Source organism: Anomalospiza imberbis, unplaced genomic scaffold (genome assembly GCF_031753505.1).
Source record: "Anomalospiza imberbis isolate Cuckoo-Finch-1a 21T00152 unplaced genomic scaffold, ASM3175350v1 scaffold_53, whole genome shotgun sequence".
Taxonomy (NCBI): Eukaryota; Metazoa; Chordata; class Aves; order Passeriformes; family Viduidae; genus Anomalospiza; species Anomalospiza imberbis.
Genome location: NW_027100141.1, coordinates 122,105 through 140,660, shown reverse-complemented (window position 1 = coordinate 140,660; position 18,556 = coordinate 122,105). Strand labels below are relative to the sequence as shown.

At 55.9% G+C, this 18,556-nt stretch overlaps 1 protein-coding gene across 1 annotated transcript; it reads right to left on the bottom strand.

Moving 5' to 3' along the window:
- Positions 1–16,820: 16,820 nt before the first annotated feature.
- Positions 16,821–17,873, bottom strand: LOC137467172 (olfactory receptor 14I1-like). Its single transcript, XM_068178715.1, has one exon. It carries the CDS (start codon positions 17,751–17,753, stop codon positions 16,821–16,823), a length of 933 nt encoding a protein of 310 aa, XP_068034816.1. The 5' UTR covers positions 17,754–17,873.
- Positions 17,874–18,556: the final 683 nt, after the last annotated feature.

Sequence of the window (18,556 nt, the reverse complement as noted above, 5' to 3'; positions counted from 1 at the left end):
CCTTCAGCAGGAGCTGTCACAGCTTCACCAGGTGTTGGGGAATGGCTGCAGGAACAGGGTCATGGATCGATGGAACAATTGTTCCAGCAATCCTCTGTTTGAGACCCCAGACCTGAGCTCTGTGCCCGGGAGGAGCTCTGGCCTGGGAAACTGGCCTGGGAACAGCACTGGCCTGTGAACAGTACACTGTGCATGTACAGATAGCAAAAAAGCAGCATATCCTTGAGATATGAGTTGTACAAGGATAAGACTCGCCGTCTGGGGAAGAGCTGCGGCTTGCAAGGTACAAAGGCTGCACTTAAGGGTCAGATTATGGAAAGTGAAGTAGCTCTTCAATTACTTACAGAAACGTGATTTAGCTGACATAGATTTAGATAAAGATCTGCCAGCTTTGTACACCTATGGTCGGGCTCAAGGCTTATTTAAAGCCTCGGGGGATCTCTTTGATGAGAAAGAGCGGCGTGGATTAGAGAACATTCTTTAGTTTAAGGTGATTGATGATGATAAGGCTGCCCGAAAGCTAATGAGGTCGTGGCGCTCAGTCATAAATTGTTTGCAGAAGTATCAAGCAGAAAAGAAAGTTGCTGCTGTTGCTACTGCCACTTTAGAAGGGGTTAAACCAGGAATGCATTCTTTAGAGGTTGATATCAATCCTATTCCTCCAGTAAGAAATATTATTGAAATTAAGAGCAGATCGAGTGATAAGCAACCTACTGCTCCCCCTGCTTTTAATCCTGCCTTTAATGCTGCTCAGTCAGCCACAGATCCCCTCCCCAGGAATGAACAATCAGTAATAAATGGTGAAAGACTTCCACAGGCTAAAAGAAAGCAGCTGCAGGATGAAACTGTTCAGAACAGCCATAAAAGAGTTTTAGTGACATCTGCTAGTAATCCTTTTAAGCAAGAACATCCTAAAATTTTACCAGGAATACACAGAATGAATTGGTTGAGTATCCAAAAAGAAGCAATAAGTAATAAAGATTATGACTTGTTCTACTATTACTGACATAGATTGCCAAGCTTTTCCTGTTGCTTATACACCGAATGCAGGAGGGGAAGAAACAACCAATTATCATCTTGTGGATTGGAAATTGCTTTCACAATTGAGAGCCGCAGTTAATGACTGTGGGCTACACGGGGAACCTGCAAAGCAAATGCTTAATTCCATATGGGGCTCAGGTTTCCTTCTTCCAAAAGATATTAAAAGTATCATAAGAATAATTATGACACAGTCTCAGTTAATGCTGTGGCAAGCCCACTAGCATAAATTATGTAATCATTTTGCAAAGACTCCATGACAGCAGAATGAGCCCTTATTTGGGATAACTGTTGAACAATTAATAAGTGTTGGGCAATTCACTACAACTGAAATGCAGGCACGAGTAGGGGCTAAAATATGAAAAGCTACCATACAATTAACTAGAGAAGCAATCTCCATGGTTAGGACAAAACCAGTATCTCCTTCTTCTATGTCTATTAAGCAAGGCAGAAATGAGCTTTTTACTTCCTTTGTGGACCGGGTGACCGAAGCTATTAATTTAGCTGATGTACAGGACTTCATTAAGAGAACCCTATTACGACAGTGTGTTTTAGAAAATTGTAATACCTCTACTAGAAGTATTCTTAACACAATGAGCATTGATGCAACAGTGGAGGAAATGCTCTGGGTGCTCCCCGTGAACCTCAGCTCTGGGACCACTGTCTGCCCCAGGCTTCAGGGGCTGCAGTGGGAGCCCGGCTGGGCTCTGCCCTGGGGCCATCCTGCAGGGACAGCTGCAAACAGGGAGCATTCCCTTGCCACAAACAGCCAAGCCAGGGCTGCAGGGCAGCTGCTCCAGCCCGGAGTGCACTGCTGAGTGCTGTGCTCTGGGGCTGGGGCTCCCCGCACAGGGGACTGGACTGGTGTGCCAGAGGAGACAGAGAAGCTGCAGCTTCAGCCTAACTGAGGTGGGTGCGTGGGCTGGGAAGAGTGGGGAGGCTCAAGGGGATTCACAGAGCTCATCCTGCTGCAAGGACAAGAAAAATGGGAGTGGGAACTCAGCAGTGAGGAGAGCTGAGGGCTGGAGAGCAGCTCTGAATGACACTAAAATCCCACTGCACCTCTGAGACATTGCTGCTCCTCAGCCAGTGAAAGGATGAGTCCCTAAGCCTGGAGCTCAGCCTTCCTCGTGGTGAGAGGCACCAAGGAATGCAACAGTGTGGTGGAGACTGCCATGGGCTGGGAACTCACTGGGGGAAAAGAGGGAGCAGTTGGGAAGTAAAAGGCAGGTGAGGGAGAGAACTGTTCAGAGAAAGGCTGAGCTACAGCTTGAGCAGGCTGCAAAATGTCATTTGGGGTCATCCCAGATTGATTTCATTTCAGAAGCTATTGAACAAGTTTATTTTGGGGTGGTGGCATGTTTTCCCTGGGAGGTGTACACTCTGCACACTTGAGCTGTGTTGCTGAAATGCTCCAGCAGGTCTGTGCTGCAGGTCACCCCATTTCTTCTTTGGCTGATTGCGGCCCGGTGCTGAGCTCCAGCAGAGCCCTGGCAGAGCCCAGAGCAGCCTCAGCACCCGCAGAGCCCGGCTGCAAGGAGAGAAACCAGAAAGTGCCCGTCAGCTGAAGGCTCCTGTCCCCTTGTCCCAGCCGCCCGCAGTGCCCAGGCCATGCTGGCCGTGCCCAGAGCTGTGCCCAGAGCTGCCCATCCCTGCTGCCTTTGGGAGCAGAGCAGGAGGGCAGGACATGTGCCCAGCCTGCAGCCAGCCACGGCACATCCAGCCCTCAGCAGCTGCCCAGAGCAGGACGCTCCTGTGCTCGCTGCCATCTCCCCAAAGCTCTGATCCCACCATGCCAAGCAGACGGGACCCACCTGACGCCATCCCCCGCTGGAAGAAAAGCTGGTCCCAAACGATGTCCTCAGCCTTCTCCAAGTGCACGGCCCATCCACGCCACAGCTGCTCCCAAGCACTTCCCCATCCAGACTAGACCCCACCTGGAACGCTTCCTCTAGGAAAACACACAACAAAATTTTGAAAATAGATTACAGACAAAAAGGGGAGCAAGAAAAAAGGTCAAAAATCTTATCTCTGTCAGGGGCTTAAAGAGGGCCCAACCCCTGCATGCCAGGGAAAAACCCACCCACAGGTGAGGGAAGCCCAGGCTTTCTCCCTTCCCCCCTGCACTGCCCCCCAAAATAACGGTGACCCCAAAGCAAACAGGGGCAGTGGAGCAGCCCAAGCCCTTCCTTGCCTGCAGAGCAAAGCAGCCCCTGCACAGGTTCTGGAGTCCCACCTCTGCTCCCACCATGGGGGTTTGTTTGTGTCGGGCTGGCTGCCCCAGCCCCAGCCCGGGGCACGGTGGGTGCTGGGGCTGTTGGCAGGGCCAGGAGCCCACTCCCATTTCATCACCACCCCAGCCCATCCCCCAGCCCTGCCAAAAGCAGCCTGGCATCCGACTGAAGGATCAGCTGCATCCGCCCCAGCAAAGGGGGAACCTTTGGTTCCTGGCCAGGCTGTGCAATGCCCAAATCTGGGAGCATCCCCCTGCGTGTGGACTCACCTGCAAATTCCCTGTGGAGCCTGGCTTTGGAGAAGGTGCCAGAATCGAAGTCCATCATCCTCAGCTGCCGGTGGCCAGCTGGAGGAAGAGGTTGTCATCCTTGATGTCGTCCTCGCTGTCCCCAGCAGCAGCAGCCCCACCTGGTACAGCTTCTCCAGGGGCTCCTTCTCCTTCCCTGGGGGTGAGCCCAGGCTGTCTGGATTCTGCCCAGGGCCCAGAGCTGTCAGGGAACCAGGACAAGCAAAACCAGCTCAGATGGTGGCCACCAGTGCTGGGCAGAGCAGCTCAGCTCCAGCACAAGGGCTGCGTGTCCCCATCTGATGACCCCTGGGCAGTGACACAGGCAGGACAAAATGTCTGGGTTCCTTTGCTTCTGATTGCCAAGGCATGTGTGGAGCTGCAACTTACCAGGGCCTTGCATCAAAGTGTGCCTGTGGCTCTCTCCCTTCTTCTAGGGCCGATCAATATCCTGCAGCCAGGGATCACAGGACAGCTCTTCTAACGAGGGCCTGTCCGAGTGCAGCATGGATAAACACCGCCTGATCACATCTTGGCACTCTGGGCAGAGAAACCAGAACCCGCCGGTCAGTTGGAGAAGGCTCCTGTTGGCTTTGCCCCACTATTCCCGTGTCCAGGCCATGCTGGATGTGCTCAGAGCTGGGCCTAAACTTCCCCATCAATTCCCTGTTTTGGAGGAGAGCAGGAGAGCAGGACATGTGCCACCTCCTCAGCAGCTGCCAGAGCGGGATGCTCACGAGCTGCTGCTGTCTCCCAGCACTGGCATTGCCCCCGTGGCCAGAGATGAGGATCCACCTTGAGAGAGCCGTCGTGGCAGCGAGAGCTGATGGTTCCAGCTGATGTTCTGGCTCCTCCTGAAAGGGTGCTCCCCGCAGACCATCTGGTGCAGCAGGATGCCCAGGGACCAGATGGTAGCTGGCTTGCCGTAGTAAAATCCAAAGTGGATCCATTCCGGGGGGCTGTATGACCGTGTTCCTGTGGAATACAGATGGGGTTCATCAGGGGGATGCTGCTGCTCCCAGAGCCTGGCCCCAGCATCCCTGGGCGTGTGGGGGCTGCCCCAGTGGCACACGGGGTGACCCGCTGCCCTCTCGCCAGCACCTGGGACTTGTGTATAGACTCGGGGTTGGAAAAGAAGCCACTGGGGTTGGAAGAGGGCAGCAGAAGTCCTGGAAGGCCCGACCATGAGGAGGAAAAACCCACCCAGTGCTTGGGAAAACCATGCCTTCATCCTCCCTGCCTGCACTGCCCAAAAAACATCATGAATCCAAAACAAACCAGGTGAGTGGAGCAGTCCAAGCCCTTTGTCACCTGCACACCAAAACGGCTGGGACACAGGTTACAGCCCCCCTCTCTGCTACCCCCACCCACCCGTGTTTTTGTTGGGCTGGCTGCCCCAGCCCCAGCCCCAGTCTTGGGCAGAGTGGTGGGCAAAGGCTGCCAGCAGGGCTTGAAGCTGGCTCCCCACCCAGCCCTGCTCAAACGCAACTCAGCTGAAATCTCAGTGCCATGAAGGGCAGCAAAAGGGAGAATCCCTGCTGCCACACCCAGCTTGGGCTGTGAGATGTTGGGCCATGAGATGCCAGGACCGAGAGCACACCCCTGCGTGGGCTCACCTGCAAAGCGAGTGTAGGCTGTGTCTTGCAGGTAGGTGCCACAGCCAAAGTCAATCAATTTGGCCTGCCCGGTGGCCAGGTCAACCAGGATGTTCCCTGGTTTGATGTCCCTGTGCAGGACCCCGCAGCTGGTGCAGTGCTGCACGGCCTCCAGCACCTGGCGGAACAGATCCCGCGCCACCTCCTCGGACAGGAACCCCCGTGCCCGAATGAAATGATGCAGGTCCTGAGACCGCTTCGGGCGTTCCAGCACGATCAAGATGTCGTTGGGGAGCTCAAGCCACTCCAGCAGCTGGACGACACCGGGGAAGCCAGTGGACACCTTCTCCAGCAGCACGATCTCCAGGGGTGCGCTGGTGCCGTCGGGCTGCGGGAGGAGCACGATGCCATCAGTGGGGCTGATGCCGTGCCAGGGGTCAGGAACCCCTCACCCAGCACGGGATGCTCTTCGCCCTGCGCTGACCCCACGCCCGCTCTCCCTCGAGGTGTCCTGGTGGCTCCCACCCTGCCGGGCCTCGGCTCATCCCCGCCTGGCACGGCCCGGCTTCTGCCGCTGGCCCCGCTCACTCACCAGCTCGCCCCAGTGCCGGACGCGGTTCCTTGGCACCCTTTTGATGGCCACCTGCAAGCCAAGAGCAGCAGCAGGCTGAGCTCGCCACCCGCCATGCCCAGCCTCAGCCCCAGCCCCAGCTCCAGCCCCATCCTCCTCCTCCTCCTCCTCCTCCCCCCTCTCCCTTCTCCTTTTCCTTCTATCCCTCCTCCTCCCCCTCCTCCTCCACCCCCTCCTCCCCCTCCTCCTCCTCCTGCGCCCGCCGCCGGCCCCGCCGCTCACCGGGGCGCCGTCCGAGCGCCGCGTGGCCGCGAAGACGCTGCCGAAGCCGCCGCTGCCCAGCAGCGAACCCAGCCGGTACCGCTCCTGCAGGGCCTCCTGCGCCTTCCCTGCGGGCGGGACGCGGCTGTCAGCGCTCGGCCCGGGGCCAGGAGCGGCCCCCGAGCGCCCCCCGACCGCCCCGGGCCGGCCCTCCCCAGGCGTTCGCTCCCGGCAACGGGACAGCGGCGGCTCGGGGGCGGCGGCCGCGCTGCCGAGCGGCGGAGCTCGGGCCGGGGAAGCCGCAGCGGAGGCGGCGGCAGCGGCCGCGCCGCGTGTGTCCTCCGCGGGGCCCGGGAGGAGCCGGGGCCGGGGCCAGGCTCGGGCCAGGCGGAGCCAGAGGGAGGCGATGCCGTCCCAGCCCCAGGCACCGATGCCCGCCCAGAAGCGCCACCGCCAGCACGGCCAGAGCCGGGCGGAGGCGAGACCCCGGCGGGACGGCCGGGGGCGGGGATGGGGCAGCCCCGCCCGGAGCCGGGGGCGGGCCGGGGGCATGGCCCGGCCGGGAATGGGGAGAGAGAGAGACTGGGAGAGGAGGGAACAGCGGGAAAGGGAGAGCGGGAGACGGTGCGGGACAGCGAGGGAAGGAGAGGAGAATCAAGAGGGAGTCTCTGCTTTGGCTGCTGCTGCTGCTGCTGCTGCCGCCGCCGCTGCTGCTGCTGCTGCAACTGAAGCTCCGGGGCCGTTTGTCCCCGTGTCCGTTTTTCCGTTGCCCGCTCACCCCCATGCCCAGCCCCCCGCTCCCCGGGGGCAGCCCCTGAGCCTGTCCAAACACGGGAACTTTGCCCTGTTCAGCCCAGACCCAGAGTCTGGGCTCCTGCATGGGGGCAGAGGTATCTCCTCGGTCGCTGCCGTGCATTGTCCCTGCTGAGTATCAAACCCTGTCGGGGCACATTCCCTGGCTGGAGGATTCCCTGGTCCTGGTCCTGCACTTATGGCTCCAGTGTTGCTTTCCAGCAAAAACTGGAAGGCAAACTGTGTGGCTCATGGTACTTTAGAGTGTCTAGAACTCGCTAAGTCACTGATCTTAGAGGTGAGATGCATTTGGAATTAATGGGATGGAGAAGTAGTGCAAGATGGAAAAAGGGAGCAGAGAAATAAATAGAGGAAAACATCTTGGACTGTTTCTTTCAATTTTCATTTCACTTCTGGAAAGCTATTTCAGTTTTCCAGGAATCTTCTCCACAGTCCTGTTTGCTCTTCTCAAGAACCTTTCCTGGAGAACCAGGTTGAGCTCCTGTCACAAGATGTGCCACCACCTGCAGCTTCTCTTGGCTTTCCACAGCGGGTGTGCAGCAGGATTCTTGCAGCAGAGCAGGACAAAGGTTTGGAGAACTTGACAGCTTGTCCTTTCTCTTCCTGGAGAGCTGGGGAGTTGTGCCATTGGTGAGGTTTTCATTGTGACTGTTCCAGCCTTGGGAAACAGGAGGTGGAACCAGGACTTGTTAGGGAATACAAGCCTGACTGAATGCAGAGAAGGAATCTCCAGAGCCCGCAGCCAGAAATGCAGAGTTGTGTGATAATCATTCCCACATCTCCATGGACACCTGGAAAGTGATCTAGAACATGAAAATGGGACAGAGGGAGTTTGTTTCTGTGTTCAGTTTGGGTGATTCTACATCTCCAGTGCTGGTATAAATCAAGAGCACAGTCAGTTCATGATAAGCACCAGAACAGGCTGGACCTCTGAGAGTAGGTGATGGAAGGAATTTGAAAAGGAGAAATGCAGGGAATGACTTGGTGGACTTTGTCTGGAAGAAGGGTATTTTTTTTTAATTATTTCTAGTCCATTGCTTCTGCTTTTGTCCTTCTTACAAGGCCATTTGCATCCCAGATTCCTCATGAAATGAGATCCCTGAGCTTCTGGAACTGCCTGAAAGATGCCCAGTTCTTGCAGGGACACTCAGGCTGAAACAGGAAGCAATTTTGAAGCAATTGTATTAAACAAAAACCAGTTCTTAAGCAGAGATTGATGTCACTGCCCCCGACCAACCACCATGGGCAAATCTCTGGCTCAGCCTGGAGCAGTGACCTTGAGGGGGTGTCCCCACTGCAGGGAGGAATCTCCACAGCCCCCAAGAAGGGAAATGTCAGGAGACACTGCCATTAAAATTTGGGATGGGGCTTTTCTAGTCTGAAGCGCTGCCCTGTCAGTCAGATGTGCCCAGGCTGGGCCAGCTCAGCAGCTCTGCAGGAGCTCTCAGTGGTGTCACTTGGTTGTTCCTTTCTCTGGGGATTTTTCCAGCCCTGCCACAGCTTCAGCTCCCTCTGAGGATGTGGAACTTTGGGATGGAGGAGTCAGGCTGGTTTCAGCATTATTCACCCCAACAGCAGCGTGACGCCCCTCCTTCATTTCCCACTGGGGCTTTGCAAACAGGGCCTTGCAGGAGGGGTTTGAGCCCATTGCAGGCAGAGCCTCCTGCTCCAGCAGGAACTGCCTTTCCTGTGCCAGGAGCAGGGCAGGTCCTGCTGCAGGAAAAGCCCCAGGCCAGCCCCAGCACAGGGAAGGCCTCGGGCACAAGGGCAGAGTGCCGTGCTGGGAGCTGTGCCAGGGAGAGCCTGAGGCACCAAAGGCGCCTTGGCAGCAGCAGCTGCTTGCAGGGCATGGCCAGAAGCCTCCCTTGGCAAGCCGGCCTGGTGGCCAGCACTGCAGAGCTGCTGCCTCAGGGCTCATTTCTGGCTGGGCTCTGCCCCAGCCCACAGAGTGTGACCTCAGCCCTGACTCTGCCACGGCCCTTGTGCCTGAGCCCTGCAAAGCCCAAAGGTCACCTGTGCCCCCCTGGCTGTGCCAGCCCCTGGGGCAGGGGGAGGAAAGGCAGAGAAGGGGCTGGGTTTGGCTCTGGGATGTGGGGTCCAGCAGAGACCATGAGGAGTCGAGGCAGTGGATGGAGTGCACTGAGCAGCCCCTTCTGCCCCTGCAGTCCTGGAATGGTTTGGATGGGAAGAGCTCTGCAGTGCTCATCTCATCCAAACCCCGCCATGAGCAGGGACATCTTTCACCAGATCAGGTTGTTCAGAGCCCTGTCCCAGCTGGACTTGAATGTTTCCAGGGATGGGGCACTGACCACCTCCCTGGGAACCTGTCCTGGTGTATCACCACCCTCATCATCAAACATTTCCTCCTTATCTGTTCATATCTGAACCTCCCTTCCTTTAGTTTAAAACCACCCCCCTTTGTCCCGTTGTGCCAGGCCCTACTAAAACCTTTGTCCACCCTTGTATTTCCATGGCAACTGCCAGGACAGGTGACCCAGGTGTCACCCCCAGTGAGGGCTGCCATGGAAACAGTGCCCAGCACTGCCCCTTTCTGTCGGACTGACCTGGCCTTTGGCCCTGGCCCTGGCGTTTGCTGCTGGTTCCGCGGCGCCTGACCGGCCAGCACGGCACAGGGCAGGTGGCCATGGCACAAGCCCCCAGCAAGGGATCCCCTCTGGCTCTGGGCAGTGACACCAGCCCTGAGCAAGGGGCCAGGGCAGGTTTCCATGGCACCAACCATCACAACGGCTCCAGGAGCAGAGTGACTCTTGCCAAGGAACTTTGTGGTGCTGTTGCTTAATATTAAATCTGGTTTTTGCTGATCCCTTGCTGGGGATTTTTTCAGCGCTCTCAAGCCCTCGTTGGTAACAGGGTGAAGGAGCCCTGGCCCAGGCTCTGGCCCTGGGGGACACGGGGACGCTGCCGGGGGGTCCCTGTCCCCCTGTCCCAACCCCCACAGCCCCAGCTCCCATCCCCGTGTCAGGCTCTGGGGTCGATCTCGTGGAACATCCTCTGGGGGAGGCTGCGGCGCTGGGGGTGGGGGGACGCGGAGGGACAGGGGACCCTGCTGTGCACGAGCAGCGTTGGACTTCTCTGGGGGGAACTGGGAGGGGGGGCAGGGGTGGAGTGACCTCCCCAGTGACCTCACACAGCCCCTGTGATGTCACACAGCCCACTCTGACATGTAACAGGTCACCTGTGATTTCATAGAGGTGCCCTGTGATGTCACAGCCTGCTCTTTGAGGTCCCAGTCTGCTCTGTGATGTCACAAAATCTGCCCTGTGATGTCCCAGCCCAGCCTGTGATGTCACAGACACCCTGTGATGTCACAGCCAGCTCTATGATGTCACAGCAACCTTTGTGATGTTATGCAGCCTCACTGTGATGTCACAGCCTGCTCTGTGATTTCACAGTCAGCTCTGTGATGTCACAACCCACTCTGTATTGTCTCAGCCTTCTCTGTGACATCACACAGCTGTTCTGTGATGTCACAGAGCCCTTTTCTTTGATGGCAGATTCTTCTCTGTGACCTCACAGCCAATTCTGTGACGTCACACAGCCAGCCGGTAATGTCACAGCCGACTTTGTGACATCACAACCTCCTCTGTGATGTCACAGCCTGCTCTGTGATGTCACAGCCTGCTCTGTGATGGCAGAACTCACTTAACATGTCACACAGCACCTCTGTGGGCTCACAGACCCACCCTGTGATGTCACAACACCTTCAGTGATGGAACACAGCCACCCTATAATGTCACAGCACACTCTTTGACCTCACAGCTTGCTCTGCTCTGTGATGTCATACAGGCATGCTCTGATGTCACAGCCTACTCTGTGATGTCACATAATAAACCTGTGATGTGACAGCCAACTATATGATGTCACAACCTGGTCTGTGATGTCACACAATCACAGAATTGCTGGGTTGGAAGAGACCTTTGAGATCATCAAGTCCAACCCATGCCCCGACACCACCTCAGCTAAACCATGGCACTGAGTGCCACATCCAGTCTTTTTTTAAACACATCCCATGATGGTGACTCCACTAAGTCCCTGGACAGACAGTTCCAGTACTTTATCACCCTTTCCATAAAAAAACTTTTTTCCTAATATCCGACCTAAATTTCCCTTGGTGCAGCTTAAGACACTGTCCTCTGGTTCTGTCAGTTGCTGTGAGGAGAGAGACCGACCCCCAACTGACTGCAACCACCTTTCAGGAAGCTGTAGAGTGATAAGGTCACCCCTGAGTCATCTCCAAGCGAAACAACCCCAGCTCCCTCAGTCGTTCCTCACAGGACTTGTGCTCCAGACCCCTCACCAGCTTTGTTGTCCTTCTCTGGACACGCTCCAGCCTCTCCATCTCCTTCCCAAATTGGGGAGCCCAGAACTGGACACAGCACTCGAGGTACGGTGCCAGTACAGGGGAAGAATGCCAAGTACACCAGTGCCAAGTACAGGGGAAGAATGACCTCCCTGCTCCTGCTGGCCACACCATTCCTGATCCAGGCCAGGAGCCATTGGCCTTCTTGGCCACCTGGGCACACTGCTGGCTCATGTCCAGCCTGCTGTTGACCAGTGCCCCCAGGTCCCTTTCTGCCTGGGCACTGTCCAGCCACACCATCCCCAGCCTAGAGCAGTGCAGGGGGTTATTGTGGCCAAAATGCAGGACTGGGCACTTGGGCTGATTAAACTTCATCTTATTGGACTCTGCCCATCCCTCCAACTGTTCCAGGTGTCCCTGTAAAGTCCTCCTACCTTCCAACAGATGGACACACGCTCCCAGCTTAGCATCATCTGCAGATTTACTAATGAAGGACTCAATCCCCTCATCCATGCCATCAATAAAAATATTGGACAGAGCTGGCCCAGCACAGAGCCCTGAGGGACAGCACTGGTGACTGTCCCCACTTGGAAGCAGCACCGCTCACCACCACTCTCTGGGCCGGCCATCCAGCCAGTTCTGAACCCAGCACAGAGTGCTCCTGGCCCAGCCGTGGGCTGCAGCTTTTCCAGGAGTGTGCTGTGGGAGACAGTGCCAAAGGCCTTGCTGGAGTCCAAATAGATAACATCCAGAGCCTGTCCTGCATCCACCAGGAGGGTCACCTGGTCATAGAAGGAGACCCGGTTGGTCAGACACGACCTAGCCCTCCTAAACCCCTGCTGACTGGGTCTGACACCCTGGCCATCCTGGAAGTGCTGTGTGATGGCACTCAGTGTGAACTGTTCCATGACCTTACCGGGTACTGAGGTCAGGCTGACTGGCCTGTAGTTACCAGGATCCTCCTTCCCACCCTTGCTGTGAATGGGTGTCACATTGGGCAGCTTCCAGTCATCTGGGACCTCACCAGTGAGCCAGGACTGCTGGTAAATGGTGGAGAGCGGCTTGGCAAGCTCATCTGCCAGTTCCCTATCACCCTGGGGTGGATCCCATCTGGTCCCATGGATTTATGAACATCCAAGCAGCTCAGCAGTCCTCTGACTGCCTGCTCTTGGATAACAGTGGCCCACTCTGCTCCCTGACACCATCTACCAGCCCAGGAGGACAGTTGTCCTGATGGCAAATCGTCTTCTCACTAAAAACTGAGGCAAAAAATGGCGTTGAGCACCTCTGCCTTCTCCTCATCTGCAGTTATTAAATTCCCTTCCACATCTATTAAAAACCAAAGATTGGTCTTACCCTTCCTTTTACCATTGATGTATTTTTAAAAACATTTTTTATTAGCCTTAATGGAAGCTGCCATTTTAAGTTCAAACTGAGCTTTAGCCTCCCTAATTTTTTCCCTTCATGCCCTAGCAAGTCCTTTAAATACTTCCTGAGAGACCTGACCCTCCTTCCAAAGATGATGCATCCTCTTTTTTTTCCTAAGTTCCTTCAAATCCTCGTTGCCCATCCAGGCTATATGTTTGCCTCGTCGACTCATCTTTTGGCACACAGAGACAGTGTGTTCCTGTGCCCTCGAGATCTCTGTTTTGAAGCTTGTCCACCTTTCCTGAACTCCTTTGTTTTTAACGGCTGATTCCCAAGGAACTCTCGGAATAAGTCTTCTAAGTAGGCCAAAGTCTGTCCTCCAGAAGTCCAGTGTAAAAGTCTTATTGGTGTTCCTCCTGACTTCACCAAATATTGAGAATTCTGTAATTTCATGATCACTGTGCCCTCAGTGAACTCCAACCACCACATCTCCCACCAGCCCATCTCTATTTACAAACAACAGATCTAACATCGTCCCTCTCCTGGTGGGCTCACTCACCAGCTGCGACAAAAAATTCTCCTCCACAAACTCTAAAAATTTCCTGAACTGCCTCTTTTCAGCTGTATTAAGTTCCCAGCAAATGACCAGCAGGTTGAAGTCGCCTACAAAAACAGGGGCTGATGATCCAGAAACATTCTCTAGCTGCTTATAGAATGAGTTGTCCACCTCTTCATCCCAGTTGGGTGGATGATAACCGACTCCCAGTAGGATGTCAGTCTTGTTGGCCTTCCCCCTAAGTCTCACCCATAGACATTTGACTCATCATCATTAGTTTCAACATCCGTAGCATCAAAAGCTTCCCTAAATGTAAAGGGCCACCCCTCCACCTCTTCTCCCTCTCCTGTCTCTCCTGAAGAGCTTGCAGCCATCCAGTGCAGCGCTCCAGCCATGTGAGTCGTCCCACCCTGTTTCTGTGATGGCAATTACATCATAGCTCTGCTGCTGCACCATGGCCTCCAGCTCTTCTTGTTTGTTACCCATGCTGTGTGCATTGGTGTACATGCACCTCAGCTGGGCTGCTGATTTCACTCCTAACTCAGGCTTACCACCCACGAGCCTGCTTCCAGACAAACCAGCTGCATCTCCCTCCCCTTCAGACCTAGTTTAAAGCCCTCTCAACAAGTTCTGACAGTTCATGAGCTAAAATTCTTCTGCCCTTCACAGAAAGATGGAGCCTGTCTGGTCCAAGCAGGCCAGGTGCTGTAAAAGTTGCCTCATGATTAAAGAATCCCAAATTTTGTCGATGACACCAACCCTCGAGCCACTCATTGATAATGTGAGCTCTCCTATTGCTTTCAGCGTTTTTCTCAGACTCCAGAGGGACTGAGGAAAAGACTGTCTGTGCCCCTGTCCTATTAACCACCTGACCCAATGCCCTAAAGTCCCTTTTAATTGCCCTGACACTCCTCTTTTCCATCTCATCACTGCCAGCCTGGGGTATCAGCAGTGGGTAATAATCAGAGGGCTGAATCAGTCCAGGCAGTGTCTCAGTGATATCCCGTACCCGGGCCCCAGGAGGCGGCAGACCTCTCTGTGGGGTGGGTCTGGTCAACATATGGGGCCCTCTGTTCCCCTCAGAAGGGAGTCACCCACCACGATTACCCTTCTTTCCTTTTTGATGTTAGAGGTGCTGATCTGTCTCACAGATGAATCATAATTGGGAGACTCACTGGGCAGATAATTTTCTTCTAAACCATCTGGCTGACTCTCCAGATCCAGGGGATCATACAGAATCTGAAGTGGCACCTGGCTTGGGAGAAGGGGTTGGGAGGGATTTTTATTATCACCTCCTCGAGCAGGTACCCACTCCCACTCCCCTTCATCAGCCAGGTGTCCTTCTATAGCCTGACAGTGGGAGGTGTGGGAGACAGCGGGAACCAAGGAGAGCATTGCTGCCCTGCCAGACCTCATGGAACCAAGGATCCATTGTGACACTGCAGGGCCCTGGGGCACCACGGTGCCATTGTGACACTGCAGGGCCCAAGGATCCAAGGGACTTTGTGACACCAGAGAGACATTGTGACACTGGGAGGCCTCATGGAATCATGGAGACCATTGGGATACTCTGGGGCCTCATGGAACCGTGGTGACACCAAGTTGTCTGGGGGTGTTGATCTGCTGGAAGGCAGGAGGGATCTGCAGAGGGACCTGGACAGGCTGGATCCAGAAACCAAATCCAACAAGGTGAGGTTTAACAAGTCCAAGTTCTGGGTCCTGCACCTTGGCCACAAAAACCCCTGCAGCGCTACAGGCTGGGGACAGAGTGGCTGGACAGCAGCCAGGCAGAAAGGGACCTGCAGGGACTGATGGACAGCAGGCTGGACATGAGCCAGCAGTGTGCCCAGGTGGCCAAGAAGGCCAATGGCTCCTGGCTTGGATCAGGAATGTGTGGCCAGCAGGAGCAGGGCAGTGATTCTTCCCCTGTGCACGGCACTGGTTGGGCAGCACCTCGAGTGCTGTGTCCAGTTCTGGGCGGACCAATTTAGGAAGGATCTGGAGGGGCTGGAGCGTGTCCAGAGAAGGGCAACAAGGCTGGTGAGGGGTCTGGAGCACAAGTCCTGTGAGGAGCGGCTGAGGGAGCTGGGGTTGTTTATCCTGAGGAAGAGGAGGCTCAGGGGACACAAGGCGGTGTCAGGGCACAGGTTGGACTTGATGATCTCCAAGGTCTTTTCCAGCCTTGCTGATTCTGGGATTCTCTGAAACCACCCTGGGAGCAGTTGCAGGAGGAGCCCTGGGCCTCCTCTTCAGAAGCTCCAGCAGCCCAGGTCCCTCAGCTTCTCCTCGCAGCCCCAAAGCCCATCCTGTCAGTCCTGCAGAGCCTCTGCAGCCCCTCCTCACTGCCCAGAACAGGCAGCCCCACAGCCAGACACAGCAGCCCAGATGTGCCCCCCTGGCCTGGGGTGCCTCTGGCAAGGGAGCAGCACCAGGCACTGCAGGAGCCTGCAGACAATTCCTGCATCACTTGTGGGATGATCCTGCTCACCAAGGGCCGTTCCCATGGTGCCAAGTAAGGAACTGGAATGGGGAGTGGGGCCAGAGAGGAAAAGGCAAACAGGGATGGGCTGTGTGCAGGGGAGGGAACAGGGTTGGGCAATAGGAAGAAATATGTACAAGGGAAGGAAAAAGAAGGTGAAGCCAAGGAAATGCTCAGGGCAGTTTGGGGGTGGCTGCCAGGCAGCCCTGGCTCTGAGCAACAGCGTCTGCAGTGGGACAGGAAACTCCCAGCTGATGGGAACAAACTTTCTGGCTGGCTGCAGAGGCCAGGACAAAGCTGAGTGGTTTCCCTGGCGTCCCCCAGCCCTTCCTGGCCCCAGGGGCTGATGGCATTTGTGCTCCCTCAGGTACATGTCCCCACAGCAGCAGCATGGGGGTGCTCCCGCCTGCTGTGTGCAATGCAAACAGGGGCTCCTGAGCCAGCGCTGCCGTGGCTGTGCCTGCAAGGATGCGGCACCTGTGTGAGCTGGGGGAGAGGCCAGGGCTGCAGAGGGGGGATGTTGTTGGCAGCTCCATGAGGACGCTCTGGGACGCTGCCCTGGGCTGTCCAGCGCACTGGGGATGGATCAGCCCCTGCTCTGCTGCTCCTTCCCGTCTCCCCCAGGGCCCTTGCAGAGCACCAGCCATGCTGTTTGCCCCCAGCCTGCCCACGGCCAGCCTGGGGCTGCTCACGGGGGTTTTCTGTGCTGAGCATTGGCCTGGCCGTGTTCTTGAGAGAGCCTGGGCAAGGAGCCTGGAGCCCCCAGGCCCTGGCCTGAGGCGTCAGCGCTGCCCCAGCAGTGCCCATGGGCTGTCCCTGCTGCAGCCCCGGCACTGCCACCCCCAGGACTGTGCCCGGCCCCGAGAGCACTCAGGCCCTGCAGCAACACCAGGGCCACCAGGGCAGCAGGGCAGGGCCACGGGAGCAGCACTGGCAACACCAAGTGCTGCTGCTGCTGTGCAGAGCTGCTGTGCCAGCACTGATCTGCCCCAGCTCTGCACACAGACATTGCTGCTGCAGCTCCAGAGAAGGCAACAAAAGGGCATCTCTGCAGAAAACTTTGCTGGGACATCCTTGAGTTCCTTTAAAGCCACCGAGAGCACAGCCCCTCATTGACACAGTCTGTGGCCACAGGGAAGGTGGAGGGAAACAAAATGAGAAATGGCACAAACAGTGACATTTTCTTGTGGTCAATTTTAAAAAAGTAAGGCAAAGGATAAAAAACCCACAACTAAATCTACAAGAAGTATGAAAGATGAATTTTATTAAAAGTGATTTGCAGAAATTGACCAGCAGTTTAAAGTTTCTGAAAGCATCCAGTCATCAGTGTCCACACCGCAGCCTTGAGCTCCTGGTTCCTCAGGCTGTAGATGAGCGGGTTCAGGGTTGGAGGCACCACTGAGTACAGAACTGACAGGGACAGATCCAGGGATGGGGAGGACATGGAGGGGGGCTTTAGGTGAGCAAATGTGCCAGTGCTGACAAACAGGGAGACCACGGCCAGGTGAGGGAGGCAGGTGGAAAAGGCTTTGTGCCGTCCCTGCTCAGAGGGGATCCTTAGCACGGCCCTGAAGATCTGCACATAGGAGAAAACCATGAACACAAAACAACCAAATGCCAAACAGGCACTAACAGCCAGGAGCACAAGTTCCCTGAGGTGGAATGTGGAGCAGGAGAGCTTGAGGATCTGGGGGATTTCACAGAAGAACTGGCCCAGGGCATTGCCATGGCACAGGGGCAGGGAAAATGTATTGGCCGTGTGCAGCAGAGCATTGAGAAAGGCACTGGCCCAGGCAGCTGCTGCCATGTGGGCACAAGCTCTGCTGCCCAGGAGGGTCCCGTAGTGCAGGGGTTTGCAGATGGACACGTAGCGGTCGTAGCACATGATGGTCAGGAGGAAAAGCTCTGCTGTAGCGCAAAAAGTGAAAAAAAATAGTTGGGCAGCACATCCCGTGTAGGAGATGGTGGTGGTGTCCCAGAGGGAATTGTGCATGGCTTTGGGGACAGTGGTGCAGATGGAGCCCAGGTCGCTGAGGGCCAGGTTGAGCAGGAAGAAGAACATGGGCGTGTGCAGGTGGTGGCCGCAGGCTACGGCGCTGATGATGAGGCCGTTGCCCAGGAGGGCAGCCAGGGAGATGCCCAGGAAGAGGCAGAAGTGCAGGAGCTGCAGCTGCCGCGTGTCTGCCACTGCCAGCAGGAGGAAGTGGCTGATGGAGCTGCTGTTGGACATTTGCTGTGGCTGCACATGGGGACCTGTTCATGGAGAAAGGACAGTGAAGAGTTAGAGGAGATCCCTGTAACCAAAACCAAAGCCATTTCCCATACACCCTCCTCTGTAACACACACGGACACTCTTCTGTGTTTAAGAGTTTAGAGATTTTTATTTTAAGCTCCCACCATGTCTCTCCTGCTATTCTTGGATGTCAGAAACACTAAACATTCCTGCCTCCCTCTGGTAGAACAGAGTTCCCTGAGGGAAGATTATGAGTGGAGACTGAGGGGAGATGGTCTGTCACTTCATACTCTTTGGAGTTTCTCTGGGCTTTCACTTTTTCAAATGACGGATGTTCACACTCTCATGTTTCTTTTAAAAACGCTATGGTGCTACTGAGATGGATCCACCACAGCCCTGCTCCACATTTGTAACTCAGAGATGCTCTAGGACAGGTTTGCACCCTGGATTGAAGCTCCCAGCTTGGACTGGAATCTCAGGGAGACTTCCAAGTGTCCTTCTGATGGCACTGGATGCAGGGAGATGCAGCTCCTTCCCTGGCTGCACTGACAGCATTGCCCAGAGCCAGGCACTGGGGACAGCTGTGTCACCCTGAGCCAGCTGTGCCCCCTCCCAGAGCCCCCAGTGCCGGGCAGCTGCTCCCAGCCCTGTGCTCTGCAGAGGGAACTGGGCCCGGGGCTGCAGAGCTGCCCCACGGCTCTGCTGCAGCTCTGCCTGCACAGGAGGGGCTGCACGCCTTGGAGCCCCGGCCCTGAGGGCAGAGGCTGGGCTGGGGGGACAGGAGGGAGGGGGCTTGTTCA